At 46.5% G+C, this 19,254-nt stretch overlaps 1 protein-coding gene across 1 annotated transcript in view; it reads left to right on the top strand.

Annotated features, from left to right (window-relative positions):
- Nucleotides 1-19,254, top strand: part of LOC115083636 — an 83,150-nt gene that overhangs the window by 48,230 nt on the left and 15,666 nt on the right. The window contains 1 exon segment of the mRNA XM_029587571.1: nucleotides 9,455-9,462. Coding sequence (XP_029443431.1) covers nucleotides 9,455-9,462 — 8 coding nt within the window.

Here is a 19,254-nt window from a genome sequence, read left to right as displayed (position 1 = left end):
GCAAATCTCCAGGACATATCGCCGTCCACATCGCCGGGAAGGACAACACCACGGCAGACTTCCTCAGCAGAGAAAGCCTAAATCCGGGGGAATGGCAGCTGTCCTCCACAGCATTCCAGATGATTGTGGATCGGTGGGGGACTCCGGGCATGGACCTACTAGCGGACAGGTCCAACGCTCAAGTACCCAGATACTTCAGTCGCAGGCGAGATCCGTTATCCCACGGGATCGACGCCCTGGTACAGCCATGGCCTCAGGGGATCCTGCTATACGCCTTTCCCCCATGGCCCCTGTTGGGCGCCATTCTTCACAAGATTCAGCGGCACAGAGGCCTAGTTCTACTGGTGGCCCCGGACTGGCCAAGAAGACCCTGGTATGCAGACATGAGAAGACTACTGGCAGGGGAGCCTCTACCCCTGCCCCCTCACAGGGACCTGCTACGGCAAGGTCCCATCCTCCACGAGGATCCAGCTCAATTCTCTCTTACGGTCTGGCCATTGAGAGGGCTCGACTGAAGAAAAGGGGATACTCGGGAGCGGTAGTACATACACTTCTCCGAGCACGTAAGTTCTCCACATCACTAACGTATATAAGGATCTGGAGAGTATTTGAAGCCTGGTGCGAAGCCCGTAGCACCAATTCTCATACCGCTAAAATCCCCATCATTTTGGATTTTCTGCAAGATGGTCTTCAGAAGGGTCTGTCCCTCAATTCCATCAAGGTTCAGGTAGCAACGCTATCCTGCTACGGCCCCAGGAGTGACGGCAACAGCATTGCCACACACCCAGACGTTTCATGTTTCCTGAAAGGAGTCAAACACATTCGTCCGCCACTGAAGTGGCCGGTGCCCCTGTGGGACCTCAACCTAGTTTTGGGATTCCTGGCGGGATCCGCCTTCAGACCCCTCAGGGGCCTGTCCCTCTGTTTATTAACTTTGAAGATGGTGTTCTTACTGGCGATATGCTCGGCACGCCGCATCTCGGAGCTACAAGCACTGTCCTGCCGCAATCCATTTCTCAGAATCACCCCAGGGACTATCCATCTTCGCACGGTTCCCTCCTTCTTACCCAAAGTAGTCTCACACTTTCACCTTAACCAATCCATATCCTTACCAACCACGGAAGGGTTGGAGAAGTCAGAAGACGGTCGAGTACTGCGTCATCTCAACATCGGCAGGATACTGTCCAGATACCTGGAAAAGTCGGAAGCAGTACGTAAGACGGACCACCTGTTCGTCCTTCACAGTGGGAAGAGGCAAGGAGAAGCAGCTTCACGGGCAACTATTGCCCGCTGGGTCAAAGAAGTTATAACGACGGCCTATGTAGAAGCGGGAAAACCACCACCTCTACGGATCAAGGCCCACTCTACCAGAGCACAAGCGGCCTCCTGGGCAGAAACTAGAATGCTGTCGCCTGCCGAGATATGTAGGGCAGCAATGTGGTCCTCCATCCATACCTTCTCCAGATTCTACCGTCTGGACGTCCAGGCCAGGGAGGACTCAGCATTCGCAAGGGCAATCCTAAACGGACCTCAGGCAGCCTCCCGCCCAGTCCGGGAGTAGCTTTTGTACATCCCACTTGTTCTGAGTCCATCTGACTACACGCTAGGAAATGGTGAGATTACTTACCTGATAATCTCGTTTTCCTTAGTGTAGACAGATGGACTCAGCATCTCACCTGGCTGCCGCTATACATGGGGTTTCACCGAATCAAGGTAAGCCATGTTTTCCTTACATAGGGCATCCACCCTGCCGGGTGTCGACGCCTTCCGGTTGAGAACACTGGCGGTCTCCAGCTACTGGCAATCGGTCAGGTTACTCATATTGAGTTGATCAATCGGTCAGTCCTACATATATCCAGAAAGCTTTTGCAAGGAAGATTACTGAGCGTCTGCACTTCCTGCAGGGGTATATGTACCACGTGCTGACGTCAGATCCGTCTCCAACTGCTAGCACGAGCACACTATGCCCACTTGTTCTGAGTCCATCTGTCTACACTAAGGAAAACGAGATTATCAGATAAGTAATCTCACCATTGCATGTGTTTTATATGTTACTACTATTCTGGGAGGGAGAACTGGCAGTGGCCATCCCCGACTGCATTGGGGGTACTCCCGGTACTGGAGCAAGCCATCCTGTTAGATGGATGGACGGGGGTAAGCATTGTCTCTTCTACAAGAATGCTCACTAAGCAACATAAGAAAATGCCATACTGGGTCAGACCAAGAGTCCATCAAGCCCAGCATCCTGTTTCCAACAGTGGCCAATCCAGCCCATAAGAACCTGGCAAGTACCCAAAAACTAAGTCTATTCCATGTAACCATTGCTAATGGCAGTGGCTATTCTCTAAGTGAACTTAATAGCAGGTAATGGACTTCTCCTCCAAGAACTTATCCAATCCTTTTTTAAACACAGCTATACTAACTGCACTAACCACATTCTCTGGCAACAAATTCCAGAGTTTAATTGTGCGTTGAGTAAAAAAGAACTTTCTCCGATTAGTTTTAAATGTGCCCCATGCTAACTTCATGGAGTGCCCCCTAGTCTTTCTACTATCCGAAAGAGTAAATAACCGATTCACATCTACCCGTTCTAAACCTCTCATGATTTTAAACACCTCTATCATATCCCCCCTCAGTCGTCTCTTCTCCAAGCTGAAAAGTCCTAACCTCTTTAGTCTTTTCTCATAGGGGAGTTGTTCCATTCCCCTTATCATTTTGGTAGCCCTTCTCTGTACCTTCTCCATCGCAATTATATCTTTTTTGAGATGTGGCGACCAGAATTGTACACAGTATTCAAGGTGCGGTCTCACCATGGAGCGATACAGAGGCATTATGACATTTTCCGTTTTATTCACCATTCCTTTTCTAATAATTCCCAACATTCTGTTTACTTTTTTGACTGCCGCAGCACACTGCACCGACGATTTCAATGTGTTATCCACTATGATACCTAGATCTCTTCCTTGGGTTGTAGCACCTAATATGGAACCCAACATTGTGTAATTATAGCATGGGTTATTTTTCCCTATATGTATCACCTTGCACTTATCCACATTAAATTTCATCTGCCATTTGGATGCCCAATTTTCCAGTCTCACAAGGTCTTCCTGCAATTTATCACAATCTGCTTGTGATTTAACTACTCTGAACAATTTTGTGTCATCTGCAAATTTGATTATCTCACTCGTCGTATTTCTTTCCAGATCATTTATAAATATATTGAACAGTAAGGGTCCCAATACAGATCCCTGAGGCACTCCACTGTCCACTCCCTTCCACTGAGAAAATTGCCCATTTAATCCTACTCTCTGTTTCCTGTCTTTTAGCCAGTTTGCAATCCATGAAAGGACATCGCCACCTATCCCATGACTTTTTACTTTTCCTAGAAGCCTCTCATGAGGAACTTTGTCAAATGCTTTCTGAAAATCCAAGTATATTACATCTACCGGTTCACCTTTATCCACATGTTTATTAACTCCTTCAAAAAAGTGAAGCAGATTTGTGAGGCAAGACTTGCCCTGGGTAAAGCCATGCTGACTTTGTTCCATTAAACCATGTCTTTCTATATGTTCTGTGATTTTGATGTTTAGAACACTTTCCACTATTTTTCCTGGCACTGAAGTCAGGCTAACCGGTCTGTAGTTTCCCGGATCGCCCTGGAGCCCTTTTTAAATATTGGGGTTACATTTGCTATCCTCCAGTCTTTAGGTACAATGGATGATTTTTTTATTTAGAGAATTTTATTGTCAATCAAAGCAATAATACAGTAGAAAAGAAACTGTGAACTCTGAGCACGTATTGTAGCCCAAAGAGTTCCATGGCTATAGTTATCCAAACCAAATATACCATGAAACACGATTGAACACTTTTACAATGTATAAATACATCCCATCCCCGTTACCCTCCCCCCACCCCACTCCCCACACACAGCAAGAGACGTATAAGAGTGGAAGAAAAAAAGCAGTTACATTTATTTATTTATTTATTTATTTATTTATTTATTTATTTATTTATTTATTTATTTATTTATTTATTTATTAATAAACAAACAAACAAACAAACAAACAAACAAACAAACAAACAAACTTTTATATACCGGTATTAGTGGGGACATCATACCGGTTCACATATTAACAAAAGATTTAGAAGTACATTTCAACAGGGGAGGCGAACTGGGCAGGGGGTTAACCTAGAGCAGTAGGGAAAATAGATTAAACAACAAGAAATCAACAAGAGGTCATAACAAGAAGACAACAATGTACATTGTGATTAGATTCGGTTCCTCATCAGATCCAGGGAAAAACATTCTAGAGTACATAAACAAGTGGCTCGGTATCGTGATACAATAGGTTACTAGACACCAACTTTACCCAGTAGCGATCAAGTGCATGGCACGGTCGGAGGAGGAGAGGCCTGGGAGCTGAGCCACATAGTGTAAGGTGTCCATATTTTCTCAAAACCGCCCAGTCGGTCCCTGAGGACTGCAGTAAGTCTACTGAGTTGGTACTATGTATTAACCTATGTTGAATCTTTGCTAGACTCGGCAGGTTAGTGCCTTTCCAATGGAATGCTATTTCAGTGCGAGTCGCAATAAAAACGTGCACCAAAAATCTTTGTGTGTTCTTATTGTGTCCAGGTCCAGGGAGGCCTAGAAGTACAGGCCAGGGTTCGGCTGAGATCGGGGCGGAAATCACTGCCGCCATCCACCCTAATACCTCTCGCCAGACTGGGACAATCCTAGGACATTCCCACCATAGGTGATAATACGTACCTAAATTTCCACACCCCCTCCAACATTGGTTAGACAAGGAGGGGCGATATTTATGAAGTTGCACAGGAGTGTAATGCCACCGGTAAATCAGTTTGTAACAGTTTTCTTGTAATCCCACCGAAACCGAACATTTGTGGGCTAGGGTATAAATAGCATCCCAGTCCTGGTCATCCAACTGACGTTGTAAGTCCTGTTCCCACAACACACGGTGACGGGGATTGGCCCTCGCCTGACCATTAATTATGCCATATATCTTAGAGATGATACCTCGCACTGTTAGTGCATTCTTACAGTATGTCTCAAATAGTGTACCCGTTAATTTCAAGATACCCCCACGTAATCCCCGTTTAACAAAATGATATATTTTGGCATAATGCAGAAAGTCAACCCCACTAAGAGAGTACATGTGGCAAAGCTGGTCAATTGTCATCAGAGACCCCTGCTGTTGTATATGTCCCAGTCTGATAATGCCCATTGCAGCCCATACTTTCAGGGTCAGAGAGGTGTCATGAGTTGGATAGATACTATTGGTGCGTAGATGGGTCAGTGTGGAGTACAATTCAGAACCCACCAGCTTTGATTTCCAAGTTTGCCACACCCGAAGGGTCGTGCGAAGCGCAAATGGAAGATATTCGATGGGTCCCCATGTCGCTTTCGGTTGCCATGGCATCGCGGAGATAGGGAGATCTTCTATAAGAGTCTGTTCTAAATGTACCCACTGGGGTATATCACTAGTGCGATGCAGGGCCACCAGAGCCCGTAATTGCGCAGCAGAGTAGTACCAGAGTAAGTTTGGTAGGCTAACCCCTCCCCTATTTTTCGTTCTGTACAATGTAGTCCTTGCCACCCTAGGAGGACGTTTGCGCCATATATAGCTACATAAAATTTGTTGCCATTTTTTGAGTACACTGTTAGATAAATAAACGGGGATAGTGGTAAAAAAATACAAAAATCGGGGGAGAACATTCATCTTAATGACTGCAAGACGGCCCAGCCACGAAAGCATTTGGTTCTGCCAATTATGTAAGTCCTTTTGTATGGTCTTGACAAGTGGGTCATAGTTCAGGGTAAACAGCTGACTAATGGTAGATCCCAGTCGAACTCCTAAATATTTCAATGCGGGTTTGGCCCATTTAAATGGAAATGCCTGCTCTATCAACTGTACCGCTGGGGACTGTAAGGTGAGGTTGAGAAGTTCGGACTTATCGTAATTCACCTTCATACCGGAGACTGAGGTGAACCGGCCTAGCTCTTGCATAACTCCCCGGAGTGATGCCACCAGATCAGTAAGAGTGAACATCACATCATCCGCAAAAAGGGAGATTTTGAAGTGGCGATCACCCTTCCGCACCCCCACAATGTCCCGGGATTCCCTAACGGTCGTGGTGAAAGGTTCTAAAAATAATGCGAACAAGAGGGGGGATAGCGGGCACCCCTGCCTGGTGCCCCGTTGGATAGGAAGGGAGTTACCATAACTTCCATTAGCCTTTACTCGTGCGAAAGGGTGGTCATACAATTTCGCTAACCAGGACATAAATGATGAGCCAAAAGCCATACGCTGCAAAGTTTTAAATAAAAAAGGCCAGTGAACTAGATCAAAGGCCTTTTCAGCATCTAGGGAAAGGAGGACCGCTGGCACTCTTTCACTGTGCACCAAGTCTATGATGTCCACGATCCTCCGGACATTGTCCGCCGCCAGTCTACCAGGGACAAAACCCACTTGGTCATTGTGAACTAAGCCAGGTAGTACCCCATTAAGTCGGACCGCTAAAACTCTAGCCAATAACTTGAGATCAATGTTGATCAGCGAAATAGGCCGGTAAGAACTACATTTCGTGTGATCTCGACCTGGTTTTGGCAACACTGTGATACCTGCTGTATTGGAATCCTTACCAAGATTGGCATCATGTAGTAAGGAGTTAAAAGAATCCGTCAGGGGGCCCACCAAAATATGCGCAAACTTACGGTAGTAAGTACCCGTAAACCCGTCTAGACCCGGTGCCTTGCCCGGTTTCAGGTGTTTAATGGCGCTTAGGACCTCAGTCTGCTCGATTGGTTTATCTAAAAACTCCCTCTGGGAGTCTGTGAGAGTGGGTAAGAGGACTGAGCTGAGATAAGTATCAATATCAGCGTCATCTACTGTGGTGTCAGAGGCATACAACTGAGAGTAAAAGTCAGTGAAAGCTTGTCGTATCCCCTCCGAGGTCGTAAGAGGTGACCCTGACCCAGTGTCTATCTTTTCAATCACCGTCTGCGCCCTGGCAGATCTCAGTCTGTGTGCAAGATAGCGTCCTGCTTTATTGCCCCCCTCAAAAAATTGTTGCTTTAGTAAGAGTAGATGGTGGCTGATGGCCTCGTCCTCCAGAGACCGGAGTTGACTCTTAACTTGTAGGATGTGATGGTAGACTGAAGGGGAAGACGTAGCAATATGCTGCTTAGTGAGCGCTGCCAGGTCAGCCATTAAGGTAAGCCTGTTGTGTTCCCTAGTTTTGTTACAATGTGCGGCCTGTGAAAGAAGGTACCCCCGCATAACTGCCTTGGAGCACTCCCAGACGGTCAATGGGTTAACACCCTCAGTTTTGTTCTCCTGGAAGTAGTGTGTCATATGTGATTCAAGTTTAGTGATAAACTTCTGATCTTTAAGTAGACTGTCATTTAGCCTCCACGGCCTATACCCGGAGTCAACGTCTTGTAGGACAACCTCAAACCAGATTGGGGCGTGGTCAGACCACGTGATAGGGTCTATCCCTGTGTGTCGGACTCTGTTCTGGGCTTGTGTAGAAACAAAGAAATAGTCAATTCGGGTATAGGTACCGTGAGGACTAGAATAAAAAGTATATGATCTAGAGTGCGGATAGCACCGCCGCCAGATATCAGTGATGCACCATTTGTCCAGAAAACGATGCCACCGAGTCCAAAATCTGGTGGCCGGTCTCACCCCCGTACTATTGTCCAACGTGGGGGATAATGTGGCATTGAAGTCACCACCCAAGACAAGATCCCCTTCTAAGTGTTGTTGCAGGAGGCTATCAAGTTTACTCAAAAATGCCACCTGGTCTGTATTGGGGAAATAGGCATTGAGAAGGGAAAGAATGCGTCTACCCACCCTGATTTTTAGGAAAATATACCTTCCCTGAGGGTCTATGACCTTAAACAGTTCTTCATGCACACAGGCAGTGGAAAGTAATATCCCCACTCCCGCATATTTGTGAGCTTTGGAGCTTGCCGCCCAGTGGCCAGTAGGGAAGTGAGGGAAGGTCAGCAGCCTTTCATGGTGTTTTCGCACATGGGTCTCCTGTATAAAAGCTTTGCCCACCTTTAGGCGTTGAAGCTCCCTAGCTAATAACGATCGTTTCCTAGGGGTATTGAGCCCTTTCACATTGAGTGAGAAAATCTTAGTAGCCATCGTTCAAAGATAAAGGTTTAGCCATAAGAAGTAATGAAATTTCCCCAGTCCGCTGGTAAGAGCAAATGAGAAAGTGAGGTCCCCCCCACTCTTGCTCTCCTTCCCCAGAATATAAAAAAGAAAACAAGTGTCTCTGCGTGTTTCCCCCCAATTCCATCGTATCCCACCATTCTCCCCTGGGATACACTAACATGGGGAGCCATGAGCACCCGAAGGGTAACAGTCACCAGCCCCATCCTAGAATAAAAGAGAGAATCATGAGCATAAACAACAAACCCGCACAAACATTGCAACTTTGGGATGCCAAACAATACTAGAAAGCAGCGCAGCATAACATGCAAGGCGCCAGGTGATTAGGTAAACAAGTAAAAGAACCAAGTCCTTACTGCAACCAGGTAACAGCCACAGTTGTTAAGAGATAGTCCGAGAGCAGTGGCTTCAAAGATAGAAGAGAAAAAACACACAGTTCCAAAAGGGAAGTCGCCCTTGATCCTTCTGCGGAGAGTGACGGAGATCGGATTGCCGCCTCAATCCTCTGCCTCCCTTATCTGCGCGCTGCCATCTGGGGGCCACGTCCATTTTTCCCATGGCCGACGCCATTTTAGGAACCTGAAAGGTTGCAGGGAGTTGTGCTTTTAGGAAGGCCTCCGCCAAAGTTTTAATCTTGTAAGACACGCCGTGAACTTGAAACAGGAGCCCAAAAAGGGAAGGTCCAGCGGTATTTTATATCCTTCGCCCGCAAGGCTGCTGTTACCTCCCTTAGGGCATACCTTTTCTGTAACGTGATTGGTGCCAAATCTTGATAGATGGAGAGTTGCTGATTATTCCACTGAATGTCCTTCTGAGAGCGGGATGCAGCATAAACCTCCTTGATTTGAAAGCTATGAAAGCAAATGACCAGATCTCGTGGCTTCTGACCTCTGCGCTGGCCCAGTGCACGGTGCACACGCTCCAGGATAACCTCTGGAGTAGCAGACTGAGGGGCAGTTGTACAGTCCTGGGCCCCAGTAAGTACATGTTGGCAAATTTGTGTGGCTATAGTCGCTGCGTCAGCAAATTCTGGAGTGTCCGGCACCCCCCTGATACGAAGGTTGTTGCGCCTGTTTCTATTTTCCAGGTCTTCTATTTTCTCCTGTAGCTCTAAAATATCAGAATGGCATTGCACTCCCTGGGTTTGTAAAGTATTTAGGTCCTCGCCATGAGTATCCACCCGGGTTTCCACGTCATCAACTCTATTCCCTAGCGCAGCCAAATCCTCTTTTAAGTCTGCCATGGAGGCCATAATGTCCTGTTTATGTTGTTTCATGTCCCTCCGAATCTCCATAAACCACTGCCGTACCTCGTCTCGGGTGAGGAAGTTATCCGCTGAGGCAGCAGTCCCACTGGATATCGCCGCTGGGGCCGCCATTGCATCCTCACAGTCCCCCGCGTTGAAATCGCCATCGGAGGCGCCATCTTGATCCGGGTCTGGCGGGAGCTTATTATAGGAGAAGTGCCGGAGGTCAGCGGTTTTGCGCTTTGTGGCCATCAGAAATGAAAGGGCTGTAGCTGGTAAAATGCTCCGGAGCGTTTGGTAAATTTTTTTACCCGGTTTTCGCTGTTTTCGGCGGGTTGCGGGGGAGCGGAGCTCGGCAGCTACGCGTCTGCTCTCATCGGCTGCGTTAGAGCGCCCCTCACAATGGATGATTTTAATGATAAGTTACAAATTTTTACTAATAGTTCTGAAATTTCATTTTTTAGTTCCTTCAGAACTCTGGGGTGTATACCATCCGGTCCAGGTGATTTACTACTCTTCAGTTTGTCAATCAGGCCTACCACATCTTCTAGGTTCACCGTGATTTGATTCAGTCCATCTGAATCATTACCCATGAAAACCTTCTCCATTACGGGTACCTCCCCAACATCCTCTTCAGTAAACACCGAAGCAAAGAAATCATTTAATCTTTCCGCGATGGCCTTATCTTCTCTAAGTGCCCCTTTAACCCCTCGATCATCTAACAGTCCAACTGACTCCCTCACAGGCTTTCTGCTTCGGATATATTTAAAAACGTTTTTACTGTGAGTTTTTGCCTCTACAGCCAGCTTCTTTTCAAATTCTCTCTTAGCCTATCTTATCAATGTCTTACATTTAACTTGCCAATGTTTATGCTTTATCCTATTTTCTTCTGTTGGATCCTTCTTCCAATTTTTGAATGAAGATCTTTTGGCTAAAATAGCTTCTTTCACCTCCCCTTTTAACCATGCCGGTAATCGTTTTGCCTTCTTTCCACCTTTCTTAATGTGTGGAATACATCTGGACTGTGCTTCTAGAATGGTATTGTTTAACAATGACCACGCCTCTTGGACATTTTTTACTTTTGTAGCTGCTCCTTTCAGTTTTTTTCTAACAATTTTTCTCATTTTATCAAAGTTTCCCTTTTGAAAGTTTAGCACAAGAGCCTTGGATTTGCACACTGTTCCTTTTCCAGTCATTAAATCAAATTTGATCATATTATGATCACTATTGCCAAGCGGCCCCACCACCGTTACCTCTCTCACCAAGTCCTGTGCTCCACTGAGAATAGGATCTAAAATTGCTCCCTCTCTCGTCGGTTCCTGAACCAATTGCTCCATAAAGCTATCATTTATTCCATCCAGGAACGTTATCTCTCTAGTGTGACCCGATGATACATTTACCCAGTCTATATTGGGGTAATTGAAGTCTCCCATTATTACTGCACTACCAATTTGGTTAGCTTCCCTAATTTCTCTTAGCATTTCACTGTCCATCTCATCATCTTGACCAGGTGGACGGTAGTATACCCCTATCACTGTAGTCTTCCCTGACACACAAGGGATTTCTACCCATAAAGATTCCATTTTGTATTTAGTCTCATGCAGGATGTTTATCCTGTTGGACTCTATGCCATCCTGGACATAAAGCGCCACACCTCCTCCCGAGTGCTCCTCTCTGTCATTGCGATATAATTTGTACCCCGGTATAGCACTGTCCCATTGGTTATCCTCTTTCCACCATGTCTCTGAGATGCCAATTAAGTCTATGTCATCATTTACTGCTATACATTCTAATTCTCCCATCTTACTTCTTAGACTTCTGGCATTAGCATACAAACATTTCAAAGTTTGTTTTTTGTTTGTATTTTTATTCTGCTTTTTAATTGATATGGATAAGTTAGAATTTTTTAGCTCAGATGAGTTTTTAGTTACAGGCACTTGGACTACTTTTCTAATTATTGGAACCTCACTGTCGGGATGCCCTAATTCTAATGCATCATTAGTATCCTTTAAAGATACCTCTCTCCGAACCATGCGCTGCTGAGCGACTGTCGGCTTTCCCCTTTCTTCTAGTTTAAAAGCTGCTCTATCTCCTTTTTAAAGGTTAGCGCCAGCAGTCTGGTTCCACCCTGGTTAAGGTGGAGACCATCCCTTCGGAAGAGACTCCCCCTTCCCCAAAAGGTTCCCTAGTTCCTAACAAAACTGAATCCCTCTTCCTTGCACCATCGTCTCATCCACGCATTGAGACTCCGGAGCTCTGCCTGCCTCTGGTGACCTGCGCGTGGAACAGGGAGCATTTCAGAGAATGCTACCCTGGAGGTTCTGGATTTAATCTTTCTACCTAAGAGCCTAAATTTGACTTCCAGAACCTCCCTCCCACATTTTCCTATGTCATTGGTGCCCACATGTACCACGACAGCTGGCTCCTCCCCAGCACTGTCTAAAATCCTATCTAGGTGACGCGTGAGGTCCGCCACCTTCGCACCAGGTAGGCATGTTACCAGGCGATCCTCACGCCCACCAGCCACCAACTATGACGGCCGACCTAACCCTTCCCTCCTGGGCAGTAGGCCTTGGGGAGATATCCTCAGTGCGAAAGGACAATGCATCACCTAGAGAGCAGGTCCTTGCTACAGGATCCTTTCCTGCTACACCTGGTTGGTGCTCTCCCATTATGAGACCTTCTTCCTCCAAGGCAGCACCAGGGCTGCCAGTCTGAAGTTGGGACTTGACTACTATGTCCCTGAAGGTCTCATCTATATACCTCTCTGTCTGCCTCAGCTCCTCCAGGTCTGCCACTCTAGCCTCCAGAGATCGGACTCGTTCTCTGAGAGCCAGGAGCTCTTTGCATCGCATGCACATGTACAACTTCTCACATGTCTTGGAGGTTAACTGCTGGGAATTAGGGGTTATATGTTAAAGACCGGCGAGGGATCCTTATGATCTTGACACAGGACTGGGATATTATGGATTATCTCCATTAATGTGAAAGGTCTAAACCACCAGCACAAACGCTCCCTTTTAGAGCGAGAGATATTGGCTAACGGAGTATCTGTGGGGCTAGGTCAGGAAACCCATATCCGGAAACTCTTATCGTATATGCAATTCGGTCAGCGAGTACTAAAGACTCCAAATTTGCAGGGGTGGGTATTTTGATCGCTAGAGATTTTACTCACAAAGGTCTTGCCTTCATCTCGGACCCCCAAGGGAGGTTTGTCTTACTGAAGATCCGCAGAGGTGATGAAGTCCTGACTTTAGTCACTATCTATGCTCCAAATACAGGACAGGGGCCCTTCTACAAAGCCATAGATAACTTACTGCTGAAGCATGCCGAAGGGCCCTTGATACTGGGAGGGGATTTTAATATTACTCTTGCCCCACTCCTTGACAACTCTGCCCAGGCCTTGTTTGCTTCTCGAGCAGCGAGACTTTCTTTGAAATGGGACCTGAGAGATGTGTGGAGACACAGGTTCCCAAATTTGCATTCTTGTACATATTTTTCTACTGCACACCATTCCTACTCTAGAATCAACTATTTTCTAGTTGATTCTCAGGTACAAAATAGAGTGGTGAGTGTGGGAATCTACCTGGACTGATCATGCGCCAGTGAGCTCGGCACTTAAATTAAACATGTCCCCAACGGGAGACGAAATGGCTTTTTTGACAAGATTAGGACAAGAACTGCATACCTATTTTCAGTCGAATTCTACTTCTGCGAGTTCAACCCCACTTGTGTGGGCACGTGCCAAAGCCATAGCTAGGGGTTTGATTATTTCTCAAGCTACATTTTGTAAAAAACAGAAAGGGGAAAAGAGAGCTCGCTTATATGCCACAATGACTCAACTAGCACAACAGCACCAAACTAGGCAGTGTCCAAAACTCTATCGGCAGTTGGAAAAGGCTAGATCAGATCTACAAATTTAAATGTGGAAACTACAGCCTTGGCCTTAGAAATTACAAAGCACCAATATTATGAGAGAGGCAATAAGGTGGGACGCCTCTTAGCTAGGCGCCTTAAGGCAGTTCTAGCCCAAAATAACATTGCCAAAATTAAAAGTACTCACGACCTCTGACGATATACATCAATGCTTTACTGAGTTTTACTCAGCTTTATATGGAGCAGAGCAGAATATCGATAGTTTTTTGAATCCGGTAGCACTACCGACATTGATACCGGAACAACAGATGCAGTTAAACCAATATTGGAAATGGAGGTTTAATATGCTTTTAAAGTGTTGAAAATAGGCAAGTCACCTGGTCTTGATGGACTCTCAGGAGCTTACTATAAAAAATTAGCACACACTTTGGCCCTCTGACGGAAATGTTTAATGCACTGATGGGAAATGTAGTATTAGCCACACACGCCAATGTTGCAGGCATCACTATTATAGCGAATCCTGGGAGAGATCCAGATCTCTGTGGTTCTTATAGACCGATCTCTCTAATAAATCTAATAAATCTTGATCTCAAGCTTTTGGCGTGCATTTTAGCGGAGTGATTAAAGGCTATCTTACCAACCCTAATCCATAATGACCAAGTTGGTTTTGTACCATTTAAGATGGCCAGTGATAACATCTTTAAGGTAATTGATCTTATCGATTGGGTCAAAGGCAAACAGATTCCCGCAGTGTTGTTAGCTATCGACACTGAAAAGGCCTTTGACCTGGTTCATTGGCCTTTTCTATTTAAAGTGCTGCAAAAATGAGTTTTAGACAGTATTTCCAACATGGAGTGGCGTTATATAATTCCCCGAAAGCAAGGGTGAAGGTGAATGGTGGTTATGGCCCTTGCTTAAACATACAGCAAGGTACCAGACAAAGTTGTCCGTTATCCCCAATGTTATTCGCCCTCGTTTTGGAACCCCTAGCATCGAGAGTGCGTACCTTGACCAAGGTGACTACGTTGAGCTTAAGGGAATATATTGTAAACTATCACTTTTTGCTGATGACGTCTTATTTACCCTGACACAACCCTATGACTCCTTAGCAGCTGTGGTAGACGAGCTGGAGGATTTTCAGAGTTGCTGGCTTTCGAGTTAACCACGCCAAGTCTGAGTTGTTGAATGTTAACCTGCCCCAACTAGAGATAGCTCGTATAACGGGACATTCCCCTTTCGTTGGGCAAAAAAATCTATTAAATATTTGGGGGTCCAGATTGGAGCCAATTTGTCAGTTATTTATATAATTATGCTCCAATATGGAAGAAAATAGAGCGGGACCTTCATAATTGGAACAGGGACAATTTTTCCTGGATGGGTCGCATAGTGATTTTAGATATAATAAGCGTGGTAGAACATTCATTTTTATTATCTACCCTCCCCTTACCAGTACCAAGTGCGATTCTAAATGTGTGGTAGAAGAAATGTTTTAACTATATCTGGAAAAAAAGACCCCCTTGGATGGCCCGGGCCGTTCTATTTCTAACTAGAAAAAGTGGGGGAGGGGGGGTCCCAAATTTATCCTGGTACCATGGAGCAGCACACATGAGGGCAATTGTCGATGCCTACAGTAAGACAGATATCAAACAGTGGGTCCGCTTAGAAGAAGCAATGATAGGGGCCTATCCACTACAGGTGTTATTCTGGCAGCCTAAAACTACCTGGAGATCTTTAGATGTCCTCCCGAGAGCACTGAAGACTACACTTACAATATGGTCTCAATGGAGGGATCAAATAGTGGGCTCGTTTTCCTATTGCCAATCAGCACACCTATTCCACAACATATGTGTCCCAGTGGGTCTCCATTCCCAGCTTTTCCACAAATGGGCAAGCCAGGGTCTTGTGTGCCTAAGTCATTTATGGAAGGAGGGGGACCTGATGACATCTAATGATTTTCAAGAAAGATTTCGGGGAGGTACACAGGACGTTTTGGGTGTTGCGCAGGTCCGACACTTCCTGAAAAAGCTCCAGGCCACTCAGGCGGTTCGCCCTACCAAATCACTGTTTGAATCGTATTGTGAACATGCTGCTAGGATCAGGGGAGTTATTTCCAAATTGTGTACTCTTCTCAATACGCAGTCACCTTATGCATTTACACACATACGTGCATGGGAGTCTGAGCTGGACGATGTGTTAAGTGAAGAGGATTGGGACATTATGTTTCAGAGGACAGCCAAAAGCTCTATCTCTGCAGCAATTCAAGAGCACTGTTATAAACTACTGTATAGGTGGCATTGACTCCTGTTAAATTACATGCTGTGTACCCTCATATATCTGATAAATGCTGGCGAGTGTATGGATAAAGCAACGCAATCATTCATCTCACAAGTCTTTATAGCGGCCCGATGTGAACTCGCCAAAGCACGGAAACTTCCTAACCCTCCAGCTCTTTCAGCAGTAATCCACAGACTTCATTAGAGTTATCGGATGGCACATCTCACCGCAATCAGACAGAACAAATCGTCTGCATTCCAACAATCGAGGGAACCCTTCATTAACTGGATAATTGCTCAAACCTCATCTGAATGAGCTCAGTTTTATTTTGTAAAAGTTTAGAGAAATAACCACCAAGAGTCATGCTGAAGGCATGTTTGGGTTTATTATCACATGAACAGAGAAGAGAATCACTTGGCTGTACTCACTAGTCAAATGTTGGACTGGACAATGTTTTCATGTCTGTAGCAACGGTTAATCTTCATAGATAACATGTGGTGTATTTAAGGGATGGGAAGGGGGGGGTAGGGATCACAAGGTTTTCTCATTTGATAACTGTAAGGACCTAACATTGTTGATGTCACACTATGATTGTTTATCTTGGTCAATAAAAATTTACAATAAAAATATATTTTCCTAGCATGTAGCAGAGGGACTCGGGACCAACGGGAATAGTGTACTCCTGATAGCAGTTGGAGACGGACCAGATTTCAATCTGACATCAGCCCTATTACATATACCCCTGCAGGAAGTGCAGCTCTAAAGTATTCTCCTCGAAAAGCATTGTGGATATATGTATGACTGAATAATTTGAATAACTTGATTAACTTCATAACTTTGATTAACTTTATACCTTGGTTAACTTGATTTAATTTGATCTGGTTGAATTGGCTATAGCTGGAGACCGCCAGTGCCCTCAACCGAGAAGCATTGACATGCGGTAGGATGGGTGTCCTAGATGAAGGAAAGCATGGCTTCCCTTTGAATCACTTGCTCCCGGGGATGTCCCCTGAGAATTCCATGAGTAACGGCAGCCGCGGGTGGGATTCTGAGTGCATCTGTCTACACTAAGCAAACAAAATTATCAGGTAAGTAATTTCTCCATTTCACAGCGTGTAGCAGATAGACTCAGGACCAATGGGATGTATAAAAGCTACTCCCGAACTGGGTGGGAGGCTGCCCGTGACCCACTTAGTACTGCCCTTGCAAATGCTGTGTCCCCCCGAGCCTGAACATCCAGGCGGTAAAACCTGGAGAAGGTGTGGATGGAGGACCATGTCACCGCCCTGCAGATCTTGGCGGGTGATAGCATCTTGGTTTCCGCCCAGGACACTGCCTGGGCTCTAGTAGAATGGGCCTTGACTTGTAAAGGTGGTGGCTTGCCTGCTTCAAAATAGGCCGCCTTGATGACCTCTTTGATCCAGCAGGCTATGGTTGCTCCCGAGGCTGCTTCCCCCTGCTTCTTCCCGCTGTGAAGGACGAATAGATGGTCCGTCTTTCGAATGGATTCCGATCTTTCCAGGTATCGGGCTAGGAGTCTGCCGACGTTGAGATGGCATAGACTTCGAGCCTCTTTCGAATTCTTATGCTCATCTGGCGATGGTAGCGAGATGGTTTGGTTGAGATGGAAGTGAGACACCACTTTGGTGAGGAACGACGGAACTATGCATAACTGGATTGTTCCTGGGGTGAGTCTGAGGAACGGATCTCGGCAGGACAGTGCTTGTAGCTCGGATATACAACGGGCTGAACAGACTGCCAGCAGGAAGGCTGTCTTCAATGTTAATAGTCGGAGAGACAGGCTGTGGAGAGGTCTGAAGGAGGTTCCTGCTAGGAAATCTAGGACCAGGTTAAGGTTCCAAAGAGGCACCGGCCACTTTAGGGGTGGTCGGATGTGCTTGATTCCTTTCAGGAAGCAGGAGACATCCGGATGAGAGGCTATGCTGCCGCTCTCGCTCTTGTTTCCAGAACATGACACAGCCGCCACCTGTACCTTGATGGAGTTGAGGGACAATCCCTTCAGTAGTCCGTTCTGTAGGAATTCCAAAATTGCAGGAATTTTGACTGAGTGTGGTATGATGTCGTGGTCCTTGCACCAGGATTCGAATACTCTCCAAATCCTTATGTATGTTAGGGATGTGGAGAACTTGCGTGCTCAGAGTAGGGTGTCAATTACTGCCCCCGAGTATCCTCTCCTCCTTAGGCGAGTCCTCTCAAGAGAGAATCGAGCTGGACCCTCGTAGAGGATTGGCCCCTGTTGGAACAGGTCTCTGTGTGGAGGTAGCGGCAGGGGGCTTCCTGTCATCAGTCTTCGCATGCCTGCGTACCAAGGTCTTCTTGGCCAGTCCGGGGCCACTAGAAGTACTGGCCCCCTGTGGTGTTCTATCTTGTGGATGATCGCGGCCAATAGGGGCCACGGTGGAAAGGCATATAACAGTCTCCTGTAGCCAGGTCTATACCAGGGCATCAATTCCCTGGGACTGGGGTTCCCCCCTGCGGCTGAAGAAACTGGGTACCTGGGTGTTGGACCTGTTTTCCAGGAGGTTCATGGTTGGTGTTCCCCAATGGTTTACTATCAATTGGAATGCTGTGGTTGACAGTTTCCATTCTCCTGGATCTAGACTTTCTCTACTGAGGTAGTCCGCTGCGACATTGTCTTTCCCGGCAATGTGGACGGCCGAGATCTCTTGAAGATTCACTTCCACCCATGACATTAAGGGGTCTATTTCCAGAGACACCTGTTGGCTTCTGGTTCCTCCCTGACGGTTGATGTAGGCCACTTTTGTGGCTTTGTCAGACATTACTCTGACCGCTTTGCCTTGGAGTGTGTGACCGAACCTTAGGCAGGCTCGTCTGACAGCCCGGGCTTCTAGGCAATTGATATTACATCCCGACTCTTCTTTGTTCCATTGCCCTTGGGCGGTTAGCTCCTGGTAGTGTGTTCCCCATCCTCATAGGCTGGCATCCATGGTGAGTAGGATCCAGGTTCCCTGGCTCAGATGGGCTTCTTGTAGCCACCATCGTAGTTGGGCCCGAACTCTGTCCGGGAGCTGAAGCCGTACGGTGTAGTTCTGGGACAGAGGATTCCATCGTGATAGTAGTGAGCGTTGTATGGGTCTCATGTGAGCCTGTGCCCATGGGACTACTTCCAGTGTGGATGCCATGAGGCTGAGAACTTGTAGGTAATCCCATGCTGTGGGGCGAAGTTCGCTCAGCAGGGTTCGTAACTGGGTCATCAGTTTTGATCTCCCTGTCGGTGTCAGGATGACCTTGTCTTGTTTGGTGTCGAACCGGACTCCCACGTATTCTAGAGATTGGGAAGGCTGCAGGCAGCTCTTGTTTGGGTTGACTACCCACCCAAGGCTCTCCAGTAGAGTTTTGACTCTGTTGCCTGGTGGCTTTCCTCTGGGGATTTCGCTCTGATCAGCCAATCGTCTAGATAAGGATGCATGCGGATTCCTTCCTTCCTCAGTGTTGCTGCCACCACCACTATGATCTTGGTGAACGTCCGGGGTGCAGTGGCTAACCCGAAAGGTAGTGCCCGGAACTCCGAGTGACGGTCCAGGATCGAGAAGCGTAGAAAACGCTGATGCTCTTGTTGGATCGGAATGTGTAGGTAGGCTTCCAACAGAGCCAGGGAGGTAAGGAACT

The sequence above is a fragment of the Rhinatrema bivittatum genome, chromosome 2 (assembly GCF_901001135.1).
Source record: "Rhinatrema bivittatum chromosome 2, aRhiBiv1.1, whole genome shotgun sequence".
NCBI classification, from domain to species: Eukaryota; Metazoa; Chordata; class Amphibia; order Gymnophiona; family Rhinatrematidae; genus Rhinatrema; species Rhinatrema bivittatum.
The sequence above is the reverse complement of the archived record's forward strand: the minus strand, read 5'-3'. Positions and strand labels throughout refer to the sequence as shown.